Source organism: Procambarus clarkii, chromosome 14 (assembly GCF_040958095.1).
Source record: "Procambarus clarkii isolate CNS0578487 chromosome 14, FALCON_Pclarkii_2.0, whole genome shotgun sequence".
In the NCBI taxonomy this organism is placed as follows: Eukaryota; Metazoa; Arthropoda; class Malacostraca; order Decapoda; family Cambaridae; genus Procambarus; species Procambarus clarkii.
Window position 1 is genome coordinate 12,508,235 of NC_091163.1, and position 18,723 is coordinate 12,526,957.

At 38.8% G+C, this 18,723-nt stretch overlaps 1 protein-coding gene across 1 annotated transcript; it reads left to right on the forward strand.

Annotated features, from left to right (window-relative positions):
- Positions 1-1,744: 1,744 nt before the first annotated feature.
- On the forward strand, positions 1,745-15,136 carry LOC123771710 (Protein phosphatase V). The gene is made up of 7 exons (XM_045764406.2): positions 1,745-1,877; positions 3,228-3,323; positions 3,502-3,709; positions 6,952-7,031; positions 9,470-9,575; positions 10,668-10,829; positions 11,848-15,136. Exons 1-7 carry the CDS (start codon positions 1,809-1,811, stop codon positions 12,036-12,038), a joined length of 912 nt encoding a protein of 303 aa, XP_045620362.1. The 5' UTR covers positions 1,745-1,808; the 3' UTR covers positions 12,039-15,136.
- Positions 15,137-18,723: the final 3,587 nt, after the last annotated feature.

Genomic DNA, 18,723 nt, shown 5'->3' on the forward strand with positions numbered 1-18,723 from the left:
GGAGCGACTTATCTCGACTTATATTGTGGCCTACAGATTATATTTGGTTAGGTTAAGTTAGGTTTTGTTGGATTATGTTTGGGTAGGTTGGTTAGGTTAGGTAGGTACAGGAGGCTGATATGACAGCAAACACTCTCCAGGCAACAATGTGTCTTTTTTTTTTTTTTTTTTGAGATATATACAAGAGTTGTTACATTCTTGTACAGCCACTAGTACGCGTAGCGTTTCGGGCAAGTCCTTAATCCTATGGTCCCTGGAATACGATCCCCTGCCGCGAAGAATCGTTTTTTCATCCAAGTACACATTTTACTGTTGCGTTAAACAGAGGCTACAGTTAAGGAATTGCGCCCAGTAAATCCTCCCCGGCCAGGATACGAACCCATGACATAGCGCTCGCGGAACGCCAGGCGAGTGTCTTACCACTACACCACGGAGACTGCTAAAATAAGTCTTGTCTTAGTCTTGAAATAAGTCGCTCCAAGTGTCGCTTGGTCCGTCGACTGGATCCATCTAATTACCACAAGCTACCACAAGCTACACAAGCTTCATAAAGCTTCCTGGCAATACGTTAATAATGAATAAATATGATATGTTAGGTTATTCTGACCTAACCTAACCTAACCGACGCTTGGATCGTCGACTTGATTTGGCGTCACCAGCTCTTTATTTTCGTCTAATTTCTTTATAAAAAGATACTTTTTCAGATTAAAATTATGTTTTTTTCGTGTTGTACATTCAGCAGCAACTTTATAATGAGTAAATATAGCATATTTATTCATTTTCTAACGTATTGCCAGGAAGGTTTGTGAAGCTTGTGTAGCTTGTGGTAATTAGACGGACCGCGTCGACTTGCTTTGGCGTCACCAGCAGCTTATTTTCGTCTAATTCCGTTATAAAATGATACTTTTTCAAAGTAAAAATATGTTTTCCCATGTTCTACATTCAGCACAACATTATAATGAACAAATATATCATATTTATTTATTATTAACGCAATGTTAGGAAGCTTTGGGTAGCTTGTTAGGAAGCTTTGGGTAGTTAGCTTAGCTTTCGGTAGTTTTGGGTAATTAGACGGACCATCCAGACAATTTCTTCAGAAGGTCAGATGTAACACAAACAAGGAGCAACGGTTGCAAGCTCAACACGCCACAATGTAGGACTGAGAACAAGAGATGCTCTTTCACCCACAAGGTTATTAACCCATGGAACCGCCTACCCGCCCGAGCCGTAACTGCCAAAACTGTGCTAAGTTTAAAATCCAACTGGAAAAGATCAAGGCAAATGGAGGGGGACCTATGACAAGCCGCCGGCTTCCTGTCCTCGTCGAGGCCACTTGTTGTGTAAGTGGCCCTCAGGTAAATTCAGGTAAATTAAGATTAAGGACGTGTCCGAAACGCTGTGAGTATTAGTGGCTCTGCAAGAATGTTAAAACACCAATATTATGTACTCTTACAACCTAATGTACTTTCTTGTATATAAATAAATAAATACATAAATAAATAAATAAATCTATAAATAAATAAATAAATAAATACATAAATAAATAAATAATACATAAATAAATAAATAATATATACAATTTTAAATATTTTTACTTTACGCCGCTTTGGGACTGCTCAATGAACACGTGATGTACGAGCTTACAATATTTTGTAGTAATTTAAATGTATTACTAATACGGTTTTATACCTAGAAGTTAACCTCCAGTAATTTTATATTCATTATTTAAGAAAATAGTGTGTTGATATTTTTTGTTGTTTTTGAAGATAATATAAATGGGTTCGTACAGCCTCTGCCCATAAACGAAAATGGCGGACGTTGACAAGTGGATAGAAATTGCAAAAGAGTGCAAATATCTGCCAGAAAGTGACCTTAAGGTTAGTTCCTTGTACCAGGTACATTTATAGTAAGGAAATAGAATAATGGAGGATAAGAGTAGTGGAAAAATAAGGTGGAAGAGAGCGGGAAAGTGGCCAGAGGCGACGCTAGAGGATCGACTTGCATGTTCGTACTAAGACCATCAATGTTAGGCCTCGGGGCTGCTGGTGATGCAGGTCCCCCAGAGAGCCAGGTGGTGCTCCCCTGAGGTGTCAGGTAGTCCTGCCCTTGCTCTAGTCACTCCTAGGGTAGCTAGGGCATACCCGCGGGCTGAGGCCGGACCTGAGGGCAGCTATGGGAGGCGTTCCCTCCAGCCCTATACTGCCATTCCTACAAAGCTTCGTTTACTAATTGTTCAAAATAATAATATATGGCTGGATGCAAGTTACATCCCACAAATGATGGCTTGTTAATTAATTTTTAAAATCTGCCTAAATTGAACCAACCTGAGCTAACCCCAACTTAAAGTAGCCCTACTGGACCCTACTGAATCTCTCGCAGCCGTAACTCTCTATACAGTTTTGACAAATCAAAGTTTGTCGATATGCCTATATATGATAGTACCCCCACATCATTGGTTAGGCTGGGTTATGTTAAGGTTAGGTTGGGTTTGGCTTGGGGTAGGTAAGGTAGGATATAAAATTAGTTTGTAAACCATCCAAGGTACAAAGTAACCTGTAAGACACAAGTCTCTTCGTTCCCAAGATAGTTTGACAATGGGTTTTAAAACTTACCTGACTTTACCTAACTATCCTAATCCGACCTAACCAAACCTGTAACCCAATGTAATCTATGTTAACACAGGCTAATTTAACAATATATGGTTTTAACAATTGGGAAATGAACTGTCGGAATGTATGTGTGTGATTTGACTATAGCCATCACTTGCTACACAAGACAAATCACCACAGGATTTTAAAGCCTATTTGACCTAAGTTAACGTGGTCCAACCTTATGATATATAAGTTTTGAAGCTCTTAAATTGTGGTGTTGTCATACATTGATCTCCAGGGTATTGCTGTTATACGTTGGTTTTAGTTATTTCCGTTTTTTATACAAAAGATGTAAATATAGATGCTTAAGTTTACATAAGTCATGAGCAAATTCACAATGGCTATGATGAGAGTTCTAATTTGTTCATTTAGTGTATCACGCTATTGTGATTTCTGTGTGTATTTACATAAGTCAGGTTTAAAATTTATCATAATTTTGTAATAATAAAATACAATTGGAGTATTTGCTACATGTTTTCTTTTCTCAACCTTAATATCTGGCAATAATCACATTTGCCTTGTAATGGCACATACCGATATGTTCAGTAAAGCATTACTAGAGTCGTATTCTTTCAGAAATTATGTGAGACCGTATGTGAGCTGCTTTTAGAAGAAGGAAACATCCAGCCTGTATCATGTCCTGTGACTGTATGTGGCGACATTCATGGACAGGTAAGTCTATTGCAGTTTGCCAATAATCTCACAACATGATCTCGCACTGCTTTATTTGTATTAGCGTGAGCTGTAAGTGCTATTCATACTCGCTCAGTAGACAAATACATTTTAAATATAATTATGTATATTCAGGTGCTAAACTATAGTGCATTCTAATCTTTGTTATCTTTTCTAGTTCTACGACCTAGAAGAATTATTTCGAACAGGTGGCCAAGTTCCTGATACGAATTACATCTTTATGGGTGATTTCGTGGATCGAGGCTACTATAGTTTAGAAACCCTCACTCGTCTCCTGTCCCTTAAGGCAAAATGGCCACACAAGATAACCCTACTAAGAGGAAACCATGAATCACGGCAGATTACGCAGGTGTACGGCTTTTACGGTAAGTTTTTGCTTCTCTCTATACAGTACTCTACTAAATCATCTCGAGATAAGCTCAAAATAAGAAGATACCCATACTTAGCATGTGCAAGTAAAATATTGGTCTGCACATTAAAAGCTTGTGGATTCAGATATGTATTGTCTGGCAACACTTTAATTTCAAAATTATCATATATTTTATAAGATCTTTTCAAATCTAATCACTATCTCAACTTCAGATAGCTAGAAGATTGCTGTTCTAGCACTTGGTTTCAGTTGTTTCTCACTCAGACTGCACTTGTCTCTCTGCTGTTTATGATAACCTTGATATGCCAGGTGGTGCTCTTAACATTTCAATTAACTTTGCGGATTTTGGCCTCAATAATGACTTCTTGTAAATGACTGTTGCCTTCTGATGAATGTAGGGGGTACTGTATTAACATTATCAAATAACATAAAACCATCATAATCTTGCAGTAAGGAGGAAAATAGAAAAACAATATTGTAAAGAAATAGATAAAGAGACATCAGTATTGAATCTATGTAAAACAGCACAATCCAAATGAAAAATTACATAATTAAATTTGTCTTTTTAGATTGCATGAAAGGTGAATTTAATCCTCTAAACTGCTCAGGCAGAAACTATCCATTGTGTGCCATGGGCAAAAACAAAAAATTCAAAATTGCTTTTTCTAAGGATAGTGTTAACAAATATCCACAAAGCACAACAATCCTTGTAGAAGCCTCCTTACTGTGGTGCAGCTGTAGTGGCATGGTAGAGTTGGGTAGTTTTGTTAGCCGAGTGGCGTGGTGGCCTGACTTGGGTCGCCTGGCCAGGCCTAGTCTGACTTGGGTCATCTGGCATGGCCTGGTCTGACTTGGGTCATCTGGCATGGCCTGGTCTGACTTGGGTCATCTGGCATGGCCTGGTCTGACTTGGGTCTTCTGGCATGGCCTGGTCTGACTTGGGTCACCTGGCCTGGTCTGACTTGGGTCGCCTAGCCTGGTTTGATCTGATTTGGGTCGCCTAGCCTGGTTTGATCTGATTTGGTTCGCCTGGCCTGGTCTGATTTGGGTTGCCTGACAATAGGGTGATGTGCAGCAATAATTCTGTTATTATTTCAATTGTTTCTCACCTTATTTCATTTTCTGGGAGGGAGGGCTTCTATGAAAGTGCCCTGTTCCTAGGATTAGCTCCACATAATTCAATTGAAACAAGGCAATTGCAAGTCATTGTAAGCTTACCAAAGATAAGAAGGCTAAAACCTAGCTTCCTTTATTATGGTCCAGGAAACTTAGTATATAAGATTATTCAAGCCACAGAAAGTCATAGCGAGACAAAACATATACTACAGTAAAGTAAACATAACTGAGAACAAAACCCTGAAATAATCCACCCAGTGGTTAGATAGTTCACCCGCTGGTAGCGGTGCACCTAGTTACTGGATGTGCCCAGCTGACATGACAGTCATTAAGCCCGATGCAGCGTGCCATCCCTCGTAGACAATACAGAGATCAACATGAAAATTACTTTTACAAAAGACATTGAAATTGCAAGGTGATATCAATAGTCTTTGGTTGGGCAATGGAAAATAACATTTAACAAAAATTAAATTCCAGATACTGTACTTAGGTATGGTAAAAATGAAGAACTTGAACAAAATACAGGGTACAAGACACAATTAGATCTCATAGAAGGAAAGCAACATGTAAAGGATCTGGGGATATGATGTCAGCTGACCGAACCTTTAGTGAGCCAAATAAAGCAAATATAGCATAAGCCAGGAAAATGATCATCACAGCTCTCAATCCAACCATCTCATATTTACACAAAATTTGGTAGGATGTTAGAGTACATGAGGTAGGTAACATGTGCAAAATTTTAGCCCTCAGTGATGCATGACATTCATACAGCAGGGCTGCCAATATCATAAAAAAACCTGGTGTTGAATGCAACGAAACGCCTCTCTCTGGATGTGTCCGGTGGCTCCTTGAATCTCTGAGATTCCTGACTCCATGCTAATTGGCAACATTAGATGCAGGAGATCTGTTTGCCCTACTGGGGACCAGTGCCAAAATCTAGTTCCCCCCTCACAGAGGTGCAGAGAACAAGTGACAATTTGTCACCACACTGGAAAAGCATCCAGAAAATCGTTGAAACTTTATAGACAATTGGAGGATTAAGAAAAACTAAAAACTCAAAAATACCATACAACTCACAAACTATTCACACATAAGATGAGAAACATTCAAAATTAGCACAAAACTCAAAGTACCAAATGCCACCACCACACGGCCCAGTTTCCACACATGGCCATATTGCTAGCCAGTTCTAGAGCTGATGAATTGACTAACCTGGATGGGAGGTTACCAGAGAGCCACCAGGGCTCGTCCAGAAGGAGGCATTTCATTATAGTCAACGCTGGGTTTCTGGAGCAGCCCCCTGGTGGCTACCTGGAGCTAACTAACCACAGAGAACAAGAAACAGGATTCACTAGGGAGGAGAGGTAACATGTACTAGGTTAAAGAAGATAATCCAGGATGGGGGAGAAACTCAAAGGTACCACATGACCGACTGGGACCAAAGACATTAACTAAATACCTGGCTCCAGAACCATTAGAACACGCAAACCCCCATGCCCAAATATCAACCTAGGGCATTATCGCAGGCAGTCAGGTAGGCTGACCCTACCTGACCGCCTCTGTGTGGGGACAGAACCTCAAGAAAACAACAACTGGTCAATAGGCCAACAGGCAAAAGCTGCTGCAGACAGAACTTGGGACACTGCATCCTCTGGATATAGAAGAGAGGCTAGAAAATGGAGAGGGACAAAGATTAATGGGTCCAAGCCAGATCTAATGAATGGGCCAACACTGTCTGTCAACAAGTGAGGTGGGCCAAGTAAAATGCTGCCCTTGCCTCCCAAGGAGAGGGTGAGCATCTTGGACAAGGCTGTCAAAGCATGAACTGTATAAGTACTTCAAGGCCTCCATACCCAGGGTAGTACAGGGTGAAGCCACATCCTCATGGAGCTGCCCGGAGAGCCCTTCCATGAGAACTCAAACCCTCAAGACACTGCTAAGTGCATACACATTTTGTTGTCATTCACAGCCAAGAGTTACAGAGGGAGCTGCCACTTGCCCACAATCTTGGGGAGTGCTGGAGCAAGCAGACAGTTCCCAAGTGAAAAAGGGTGTATTGTTTTGCAATTTTTTTCCATGAATTGTTTATTTTATTAATTTTTTGTTTTCTTTGTTTTACAGATGAGTGCCAAAACAAGTATGGGAATGTAAATGCTTGGAAATACTGCTGCAAAGTATTCGATCTACTCACTATAGCTGCTGTAAGTTAATATTAAAGGGTTTGTTTCATCATTAGTGTCACTAAATATAAATTAAATGTTTGATAAATGCTTATCTGATCCATACTCAGTTGCTTTGATTTTTGGACACCCTGGTGAGGATCTCTCACTCATGGAGGTGAACTTTCTTCACCACAGCAGAAAACTTTTCAAACAATCCTCTTAGGGTAATACTGTTACTGTATTTGGGAGACAATTGAGAATACTCAATCAATCCAAAATGCACCTAGACGTTTATTCATATAAAACTTTGTTGTTTCATTCACTCCTAGGCATTGCAAAGACTTCCAAGCATCGTTCACACTTAACTGCCTAATGGCCCACTAGATTATTATTCCTGACCTCTGCCAGGTGGCAGCACCTAAACCACAACAGTTTCCTGACCCAGGCTTCATGCATTCTATCCTAACTGTCATCTGCATAAGGTTTTAATGGTCAGGCAAAGATAAGAGGGCACTGCCAATACAACATGGTGCAGGGGTCAGGCATGATAGAACTTGGGGAGATGGTTAGTTGACTTTGTGATGTTTGGGTCAACACCGAGTGGTGGTGGTCTAATAATGACCTAGTAGGTCATTATTAGATAGTGAGAACACTGCTTGTAGTCTTTGTGATACCTAGTAGAACTTAGAAAAACATTCAAATTTTGTTTGAATGCACTTTTTGGCTGGGTTAAGCGTTTCCATTGTCTCCCTACACCAGTGTGACCCAGCAGGGAGACTGAAAAGTTACCTGCTGTGCTGTCAAACTGCCCTTACTGAATGAGATTCTATTCAGGGGTTAGTATGATCAACATCCAAAGCAGATGGCTCATCAAATATAATAACCAGAACAATATTTTCCCATTTTAGTGACAATTTATCTATTAATGGCATTTCTTTCTGCAGTATGGAAGGATATTATATGTGAGAACACTTCAGTTGCCACAGTTGTCTCCTTATGACTTTTGCATTTAGATTTGATCTGCTTTTTCTCATATTTCATGCAGTCGTAGGCTGTACCCATTCAGGTTGGCTAATAGGTGTATAATTTCCCCAGCATGCCCATACCAACTTGCAACTCTTGCTCTTCACAGTATACTTTTAGACAATTCATTATTCATGGCTTCATTAGCACCATCTGTTGCTACATAACAGCATAGCTTGTTAGGGATTTTTTTGTAGGGGGGACATAAAGGTGTATCACCACAAATGGTTTTTAGTTGTAAATTAACAGAGTGGAATTTAGTATGGCAGGACATGATAGCATTGGTGAGTTTGTTGCCAGACAATACAAAAGTCACATCTCCAGTATGTGATTTGTACCTTGATCCATGGCCAGGTCATGGGGGTGGGAGGGACTACATATTAATAAGACAGATTCAAAAAGGTTGGTTTAAGGCGTCAAAAAATTAGCAACTTGAGTCTAATACAGGGGAACCTCGGTATTCAGACTTACTGTAATTGGTTCCTGAAGGTGGGACGAATGCCGAAAAGTTTGAACACTGAAAAAAAATCCCATAAGGAATAATGTAAATTGGATTAATCCGATCCAGATCACAAAAATAAATATATTAATGCAATAATAAATGAAATAAATGCTAACACACTAAGCACTTTACCTGCACTTAGGAGAGTTGATGGCATATGTGGAAGGTGGCGAGGCAGAGGAAGAGAGATGTTATTCTTTGGCAGGGAAGTCCCCTACTATTATAACTCCTGGTGGTTGTGCACCTGGGGTTCTTTTTCTTTCTTGTCTTTTTATGTTTCCCTCATTAGACTCGCTGGATGCTTTTCTTACAAGAAACTTGTCCATGGATGATTGCTTTTGCCTGAGCATTAAAATGTTTCTAAAGTGAGACCTAGCATTGTCACTCAACAGGTTTATAACAGTTTGTGACAGCTTTGTCTGGGTGATATTTTTTCAAGAAATTTTCTTTGCATTCCCCCTCCCCCCATTTTGCACACTTCTTTTATTAGAGAACTAGATTTAGGCATACCAAACTCGATAACAAGAGCAGACACACAGGCACCACTTTCATGCTTAGCAAAGAGGGTTTTTTTTCTCTCTATCGTGGTTCTAACCAATTTTCTTTTTGCTTGGCTCTTATCACTACCTTTCTTAGGTAACATGGTGACTTATTTACACTAAGAATATACAAAAATTCTAAAATATCTAAGAGAAAAGTGTAGTGGGTTGTGCACTGAATGACAGCTATGGCAAAACCGACGCATCAGGGTATGCATGTTTACGTGTGAATGCCAAGTCAACGGATGAATACCGAATATGAACAAAGTGTCAGAATGCCAAAAAGTATAAATTGGGAGCAGTACAAATACCGAGGTTCCACTGTACAGTTCTTGATTCTCACTATATTTCTTAACCTACATCCTATCAATGGCTTTGATTTAAAGTTAATTGTTTATGTTCACAATCTGCAGATCATTGATGATGAAGTTCTGTGTGTCCATGGAGGCCTCTCTCCAGAAATCAATACTCTTGACCAGATTAGAACAATTAACCGAAATCAGGAGATTCCTCATAAAGGTAAGATTAATAATGAAATGTCAACAAACTAGTGAAATAGCTAGTACGAGTTGTCTGTCTTTCTCGTTATCTCTCCCTCTCTCTCTCCTCACCCTGTCTACCTTCTCCACCCCCTTGACCTCCTCCCCACCTTCTCTTCCTTCCCCACACCCTGAGGGGGAGCCGGTCGGCTGAGCGGACAGCACGCTGGACTTGTGATCCTGTAGTCCCGGGTTCGATCCCGGGCGCCGGCGAGGAACAATGGGTAGAGTTTCTTTCACCCTATGCCCCTGTTACCTAGCAGTAAAATAGGTACCTGGGTGTTAGTCAGCTGTCACTGGCTGCTTCCTGGGGGTGGAGGCCTGGTCGAGGACCGGGCTGCGGGGACACTAAAGCCCCGAAATCATCTCAAGATAACCTCATCTCAAGATACACCCTCTACTTTCTCCACCTTCCCCTCCCCCCTCCTCTACCTTCTTCCCCCTTATCCCCCCCGCCCTCTTAACAATTTACATTTCTGCTAGTTCCATAAAAAAATTATGTATTTTTACAAGCCCATTTTCCACTGTTATGGTATAGATGCACATGAACCAGATGAGAGAAAATGTGAAGAACATAGTGAAAGACACCAAGAACTGGGCCGATTTTTGCCTTTAGTTAGAAAACATTTTGGGAAGAATTGTCCCTCATACAGTCCCTCTACCACTACAGTACAGGGAATGCAAGCCTGACTGCACTACATAGTGGTCGACAATAGGGTTTCCATATTCATGTTCCTAAAGATTATTAACATGTGAAAAATACAATAAATGATTATTAATATTTATAGGTTACAGTGGATATGTACCTATCATTGTCCATCTGACAATCAAAGGGTTTTTCATGTGTACAGTGATATGTAATCAAAGTAAGGAACAGTAAAGTATACTAAATGTATATTTAAGAAATTGGCAATATACTCTAATTTTTAGGTGTGTAACCCCCGTACAACTAAATACCCATGGGAGCTTGCATTGCTGTAAAGGGTCTCTCTCTGTAAGATTCAAAATTATGTACAATAACTAACCACTGGATATTACTGTCATGTGTTCACAAGCAAATTATATTTGATAGGTGCCTTCTGTGATTTGGTATGGAGTGACCCAGAAGAGATCGATGCCTGGTCTATGTCTCCGAGAGGAGCGGGTTGGCTCTTTGGCGCCAAAGTCACGCATCAATTTACGGAAACGAACAACTTAAAACTCATCTGTAGAGCTCATCAACTTGTCAATGAAGGTAAGATTTTCCTGTACCCATGTTGCTATATTACTGTGACACTCGCCATCCTTCCATACACCTCGGGCCCAATTGCGATTGGATATGTAGTCGTGTCCGTATAAATACGTAGTTGAATCCCGCCCCCCAGGCACGAAAAATAATAATTTTATATACGAAAGTATGTAACAATACATAATTGTTTTACTAGATACTGCAAACAAAACACCACAAAATATTGGTACAGTATAGTAACAGTAACAATAAATATGGTTATTCATAAATTATCCAGATGTTTCTCCACATATGATCTTGGAATAAGGGCTAGGTGATTATGGTGGTGTTAATTGAAGGTGGAGGTAGTTGTTGAGGGTTGGCCACTCTCTTGCCTTTCTTTGCCGTTATGCCCTGGATTGGTGTTTGGGCACATGGGTTTTGGAGGTTGGCCACAGTCTTGGCAGCTGATTTTGGGGTTCTTTCTTCTGGACTCTGGCTCAGTTGTCTAGGAATGTTCTACCTCTGACACTCCTCTTTCAGTACACAGAGAGAAATCACACTAATATGAAATATCAATGAAAAACCCGTAGGAGCCGTATTGAGAATTTGAACCTATGTGGTGGGTATTCCCAGGCACATGCCTCAGACAACTTGGCCATGACATGGTATGTCATGTACGGGGGGGGGGGGGTGAAATCCTGGTTCGGCTTCACTGGAAGCCTCGGGAGCCCTCGTGAGTTCAGTAGAACCCCAGGTTGCAATCCTTTTACTGTGTTGTGGCCTAGTTGTCTGGGCCGAGTGCCTGAGAATACCCAGCACAGATTTGAATCCTCAACAAAGCTCCTATGGATTTCTCTTTCCCTATTAACTTTGTCATATGCTTTTTCCAAGTCAATAAATGTATACATTAATTCACTCATTAATTTTTTTTTTTCTGTAGCTGTAGTTTAATGCAGGATTGGTTATTGGAATAAAGCATAGGATAATATTAACATAGGATTTGTATAAGAAGTCTACCAATTTTAATTGTGTATTACAACAGGTATCAAGTACATGTTTGAGGGTAAGCTGGTAACTGTGTGGTCTGCTCCAAACTACTGCTACCGTGCTGGTAATGTGGCTTCAATCCTCAGCTTTACGTCGACGAATGAGAAGCATGCAAAGTTATTTGATGCAGTTCCAGATGACAAGAGAGTAATACCTCCAGTTCACACAACACCGTATTTCCTCTGAAGTGAGGTGCAACACAGTAATCATTGTTTGTGTATATTTGTCAACAAATGTGTTTATCCTGCCTCCATGTGAACGGGTATGTGGTAGGAGTTTCCCCTGTCCAAACGGACCATATTTTGTTTAGTTCGTGGGTTACTTGACTTAAAAAGTCATACACTGTTAAAGTGCAGTTTCTGCATTTTATTCAGTCTATATTTTCTAGAACACTTTTTGACATTGGTATTAACTTCAAGAATTATTGTACACTCATAATAATCATTACAGTGTCTACTTGCCTGTATATTAGTTAATTTGACAGGGGAAAGCTCTGCACCTGAATGTTCAAGTGTCAAGGGTCTTTCATGACAACTCCCAAGACTGCCTGTGTCCAGGTATCTGAGTAAGGCCTAATCCACGTGCCTTGATGCTTGGATTGGAATGAGTGTCGCTGTTCCATTTTGTGACTCTGTTTCTGCGACAGTTGTGATTGGGCTATTTTCATTCCTTTTTTATTTGTAATTATTGTTGCAGTTATTATTTTTTTTTAACCACAGTCATTTTATTAGGAATCAAAATTCGACACTTGTTCCATCAGAATTTGCCAAGCCAGCTTTGATTTGATAAAGTTGGGTCAGATCAATGAGGGCTGACTGTTCTTTGTTACTTAATGGTGCTGATCATGCTGATGCTAAGGTAGGATTTTTATTTATTTTGTCTGAACATGTCAATTCCTCCCAAGGAAAGTTGTAAGCCAGTATGTGATTATTTTGTCATCAAACACAGGTTTCTTGTTCTGTTCTTTCAGTTTAGGCAGACAGTCTTATGTACGTGGTTCAGCTCTCGAGTGCAATAACGTTGCATATATAGTTCAAGAATGCCATATACAGTGAAACTTGGGTGAAAGCAGTATTTCCTCTAGATTTGATTATATTGTATATAAGTTACAGAAGTTTGGAGGGAACATACCACCATTAAGAGTGCAAAGAAACTTAAGAGAAACTGGTGAAAGTATTAATTGGGAGGTAAATTTCACACATGTGGTGTAAGTGATCTCTGTTTTATGTGAAGGTGTTAAAGGCTAACTGACAGTGTTTTACACACCAACATACAGACAGATATATTAAATAGCCAAGGTGATACATGCACAAAAAATACATTATTTTAGTGCTATTTACCCCTTTTCTTTCTAACAACCAGTATCAGATCCACTTCTGCCACATTGGCAATGGCTTCTTAGTGTCAAAGTTTGGTAGTTTAGTGATCATTCCTCTTGCATTACATTTGTATTCTAAATATAGATTCTCGATCAGGTGATTAGTTCAATATGAGCTCGATGCAACCATATTTAAAACATCAATTTGTTGATGTAATTTACTGGTGCATTTTTCTGCATTCCACACGTTATCGTATAGATATACTGTACCAGTACCCTGCGTGATTGTGGCATTATTCCAAAAGCAATCAGACAGTATTTTTGCTTTGTGTGATTTTTTAAGAACTCAGAAGTTGAAAGTTAGGATAAACACCCAACCCACAAATTTAAAAGTGAAGAATTGATGTTGTTTCGGTCCGTCATGGACTATTACACTTACTTGATTATGACTCGTCGTCTGCAAGTTAGGATAGTTTAGGTTGTACAGTATAGAGCTGTTAATGGTAATTTTGAAAGTTTTACAGTATAGTATTGGGCAAGTTGGAGGAGATTGGCGGGTAGGTTATTTATTATGCTCAAATGCAGGTAGGATAGAGTAGTCGGTGGTCTTTGATACTGAAGTTATAGATCCATGTCAGATACTCAATTTCAGGGACTGCAATTCTTCCTATAGTTGAGGGTATAGCTCAATTTAACTCATTTCTTTACTTAATTGGAGGCCTTAATAGTTTTGCCTTTGCAGCAGTGGATAATTATCAGCCAGGAGAGTTACCAGTAGATAACATGGATGTTACATTAATATTGTTTTAATGAAACCTATTTATTTACCAAGACTGTCTGATACCCTTTCAGATTATATACCTGTGATAGAAATCTAGTTAAGTATCTTCACATTGCAAGTGGAATGGTGAAAATTCTTGAAAAAGTTTACATTGTTTATGCCTTGCATTTGTCACCTTGAACTGTATTTGCATGTGGGTTGCTAGCTTGTAATGGTGGCAAAGAGTAGTTAGTTGCAATTAATGTCAGTTACCCTCTAAGACCCCCACAAATTTGAGTTTAGATTGAGATGCATCATCATCCACTGACTGTTACTGTGATGTCAACATTACCTGTATATTCTAGTTATACTCAAATCCGAAACCAACAGTAGTCTGTGATTGTCTTCAAACATAATAAACAAACTTTCATGATACAAAAGTTTCTAAATAAAGCTTGCGATGTTTTAACTTTCCTCATTCATACCTTTCCTCTTTCATATATTTACATGTAAAGCTTGTCTCTGTAACAGATCTTGATATTTAATTTTTTAGCCTACGGAATGGAGGCACATACAAGGTACAAAGTATCAAATTGTTTTTCATAGGGAACCAAAGAGAGACATATGGCATCGACGGCCTCACCCAGAGCAGACTTGGAGCACTGTAACATGTGGGACTCCTGCTCTCTTGGGTCTTTGGGGGGAGTAATGGAAAGGTTTTTAATGTTATAATTAAAGTTTGGTGTTAATCCAAAAGCACAAGTATATTTAATTGTAAATATAGTCATTAATTTTGAATGACTTTGAAGTACAGAGTAGATGCAGCTAAACATGGAACTACCCTGAACAGATATTTTGTAAATGTTATTTGATTATTTTCTTAGTTTTCTTGAACATTACTTTCCTTAAAATAACAAAATATGTAGCTGCAAATACCTATAATTAGCATTGAGTGACATCTAGTTTGAACAGGAAAGGTTTTTAGGATATTTGTATGGGTAGTGTTTAGCCATGTATTATGTGTTGCCATATAGCAACTATTAGGTCTCATTTATAGTATTCCTTTTTTTTCCCATGTTCCTATACCAAAATAATCCTGTGATGAAGATTCTGACTTTGGGAAGAATAACATTCTGTATATAGTATTCAACAATCCAAGAGATATCCCTCAGTGTAAAATCTTAAAATAAACATGCTTTCCAGATAGTATTTTTTAATTGACCTCATTCATGGAAAAATAAGTTAAATTATTTCATGAAATAAACAGATAAAATGTATAATATGTACGAGACGAAGAGAAAGGCGAGAGCGAGCGAGTATGTGCTGGCCAGCACACGGTAGGAACTCCAGTTTGGATGCCCCAGAATTGGCTCCAGTGGTGTTTAGGGATCTGGAATTTGAGGTGCTGTTAACCTCCACCTGAACTTAGTCTATTCATTAGATTAACCATTAAGCAAAAAACACATACTTAGGGCATCAAGAGAAGGGGGGCACCACTGAAAATTTCTAATGCTGGACTTACCATGAACCATGTTTTGTTTTTTCTTCTCCCACAGACGTGGCCACACATTTACAGTGCTAATCAGCATATGTACATTTCCTTCTGTCCTCCATGGACAGGGTGAGAGATCTGTTATACATATAGTTCAGTGATTTATTGAACATTCAACTACAGAAGGTGATTGTACAGTAGTGCTATTAAAATGCTAATGTAACCTACATATATAAATACACAGATTTACGTCTGCACTACATAAACACTGTTCGATGTGTCTCTTTACAGTGTCATTAATGTGCATTTACAAAGGTGAAATGCAATTCTGACCAGCTTCCACATATCCTGTATACACACATACATACTGTATATATACACACATACAATTATGTCTCTCCTACTCTGACAGGGTTAGATAGCTGCTATAGAAACTAGTGTGTTATTAAGCACTTAACCACTGAAGGTGATTAAGATGCTTTTACAAGCTCAGGATATAGTTATATCACATACATTGTATAATTGATGCATTGTGCTAAATGGCAAATGGTGCAGCCAAACCAATTTTCACAAAAATGGGGCTTCCATAATAAATGAAAAAATTACGTATACAATAATATAATAGTAATAATAAAAGTTAATGATAGACAATTAATCTTGAGATTGTAACAAAACTGGAATCCGGTAACTGCCACATGCTCCACCGAGGCTCGTGTGATTATTTTTTTCTAGATCATTTCGGCTGTCTTGTTCAGTCGTCCACTGAGAGTGAGTGCAACAGCGCTCAGTAGCTCACTCAGCATCCAGCATGCCAACAACAAAGTGCTATAATTGTAACTTAATTGATAGCTGTTATAGTTTTTATGATGCTGACAATAAATAATGAATTAATGTTTCATAATTCTGTGAACTGGTAGTGAAATGTCACAAAACTCGTGAAGATGTTCAAACGTATAGTGCTGCATTTGACTGCATATATTTTCTATTTTTTTTATCACATGGTAATTAATTGTAGTTACAGGATGAGAACTATGCTCGTGGTGTCCTGTTTTCCCAGTACTATACTCTCTATCATATAAAGTTTTGAACCTACTGATGGTTTTGGCCTCCACCACTTTCTTACTTAATATGTTCCAACTGTCTACCTTATTGCAAAAGTGAACTTTCTAATGCTTTTTCTGCAATGTTGTTTAGTTATGTTAAATAAATGAAGTTCCAGGTTTCAAAAACAAATCATATCTGTATTTCTTATATTCTTCTTCACTTGAGAAGGAAGTTGAAAATTTATCTCTTCAGAATTCATTTTACAGTTTTATTGTGGCCCGACACTAAAAGACGCATTTCGCTGATTCTGTCAACATTTTCAAAGGATGCTAAGAGATGAGTTCCGTGTTCAAAGACAGAGTAAAAGTGAGTACAGGTTGGCTGAAGCAAACAAATACATAGAGGAGAGTGAGGAGAGTGTTGCAAGGGCCAATAGGCCCACAGCATCTTACCCATCTCTCATACATATCAATGATGGCTGGAGCAGTATTTTGGATGCTCCATCTTGGTCTAGATGATGGCAGAGTGTAACCATGTGTTAGCTGTGTAGCTGTTGAGGGTTGGCTGAATTTGCTTAAGGTGCAGTGCTTTACCGATATCCAATCTTCTACTGTCATTGTATCCGTTGTATCTGTCAATTATTTTACTGTTGTTTGTTAGGATATCTGGTGATGATCCGGTTGTATGTAGGGACCCTATATTTACCTGTAGGCCACTCTAGCAGCCTCCACGAGGACAGGAAGCCAGCGGGTTGTCAAAGGTCCCCACATTTGTACTAATGATTTTATCAAGCTTGATTTTGAAATTCAGCAGTGTTTTGGCATTTTATATTTGGCACTACGTAGGTTTATAACCCGATTGGTGAAAAGTATCATCTGTTTTCTGACCTACATTTTGGCTTGTTGAGCTTGAAACCATTGTTCCTTTTTCATGTTACATCTGACCTTTTGAAGACATTGTCTGGATCAGTGGCCTCCAAACTGTTCAGTATTTGTTAAGTATGTTTCTTAGTGAAGCCAAGGAACATACAGTACTGTATTACTATTTGTGCATTGTCTGCCGCCTTGAAAGAGATGGTGTCTCGCCTATATACTGAAGACGTTGTGGCTGACAGTTCCCAAGTGGGCACTGAAGGTGTAGATAACATTACTCATTCAAGATACATTATTTTGCGTGGTGACAGGAAAGTTCTTCACGAGCAAGTTGGTGGTCTTCTTGCTCTTATAGTGCATTATTAACTTTAGCTTCTGGTTGGTGTCGGTAGGGGTCACGTTTCTATAAATAGTGTCTTTTAGGACTTTTTCTCCGTTTTGTGAGCTGTGGAAAATTAGTTCCTGTAGGATGTTTTAATTGGAGCCACCAGTACAATCTCAAACTGTAAAAGCAATTTAAATATAAATATTATTGAATCTTTTAATACAAATTACAAAGCCACATAACACAAATATTAATAATCATTTATACACATTGATCCCATTTTTAATGGATTATGTAAAAAAGAAAGACAGTATTACTAGACAACTATTTCCACAAGAATAAATTACTTTTAGGAATTGACATGTATAGGTCAGTAGGCCTCTTGTAGTTTCTTCATTTCTTATACCTCATTAACCTTGATTATAAAGAAAAAAAATTCCATCTCAAATGTATCTCATTTTCCTTCCTAGATATTTCCCTCCAAAGTTGTTTTGTTCTGTGCTGATGGCCAAATATTACATTCCCTCTAAACATTTACCACCAGAAGGCTACTCATGCCCATGTCACCTCTTTGGTGACTTCATCTTCATCATCATAATATTGTTCATAGTTTCATACAGTTCTTGTAAAGATGTGTTGATTAACACGAAAGTGCTTAATTATACCTGTAGTTTCATTTTTCCTTCGTGGGCATATGATTTCACATTATTCATCACATGTTAATTTTCTTGTGATTGTATTTGGTATTTTACTAGTTGTACTTACAGGATCGAGCTATTAGCTCTATGGCCCCCTGAAAGCCTTATGACTTTCTAACTGTTGGTTGTCTACTACACTGTCTCCTGGCAGATTATCCCTCATATATTTATTTATCCAATATTTATTTACAAGAAGGTACATTGGGTTGTAATAGTACATAACATTGGTGTTCTTACATTTCTGCAAAACCAATAATATTCATAGTGTTTCCGGCATATCTACAACAAATATTTCTCTCGGTCACTCTAGTGTGTACTCACCTATTTGTGTTTGTAGAGTTGACTAGAGAAGCTTAACTAGA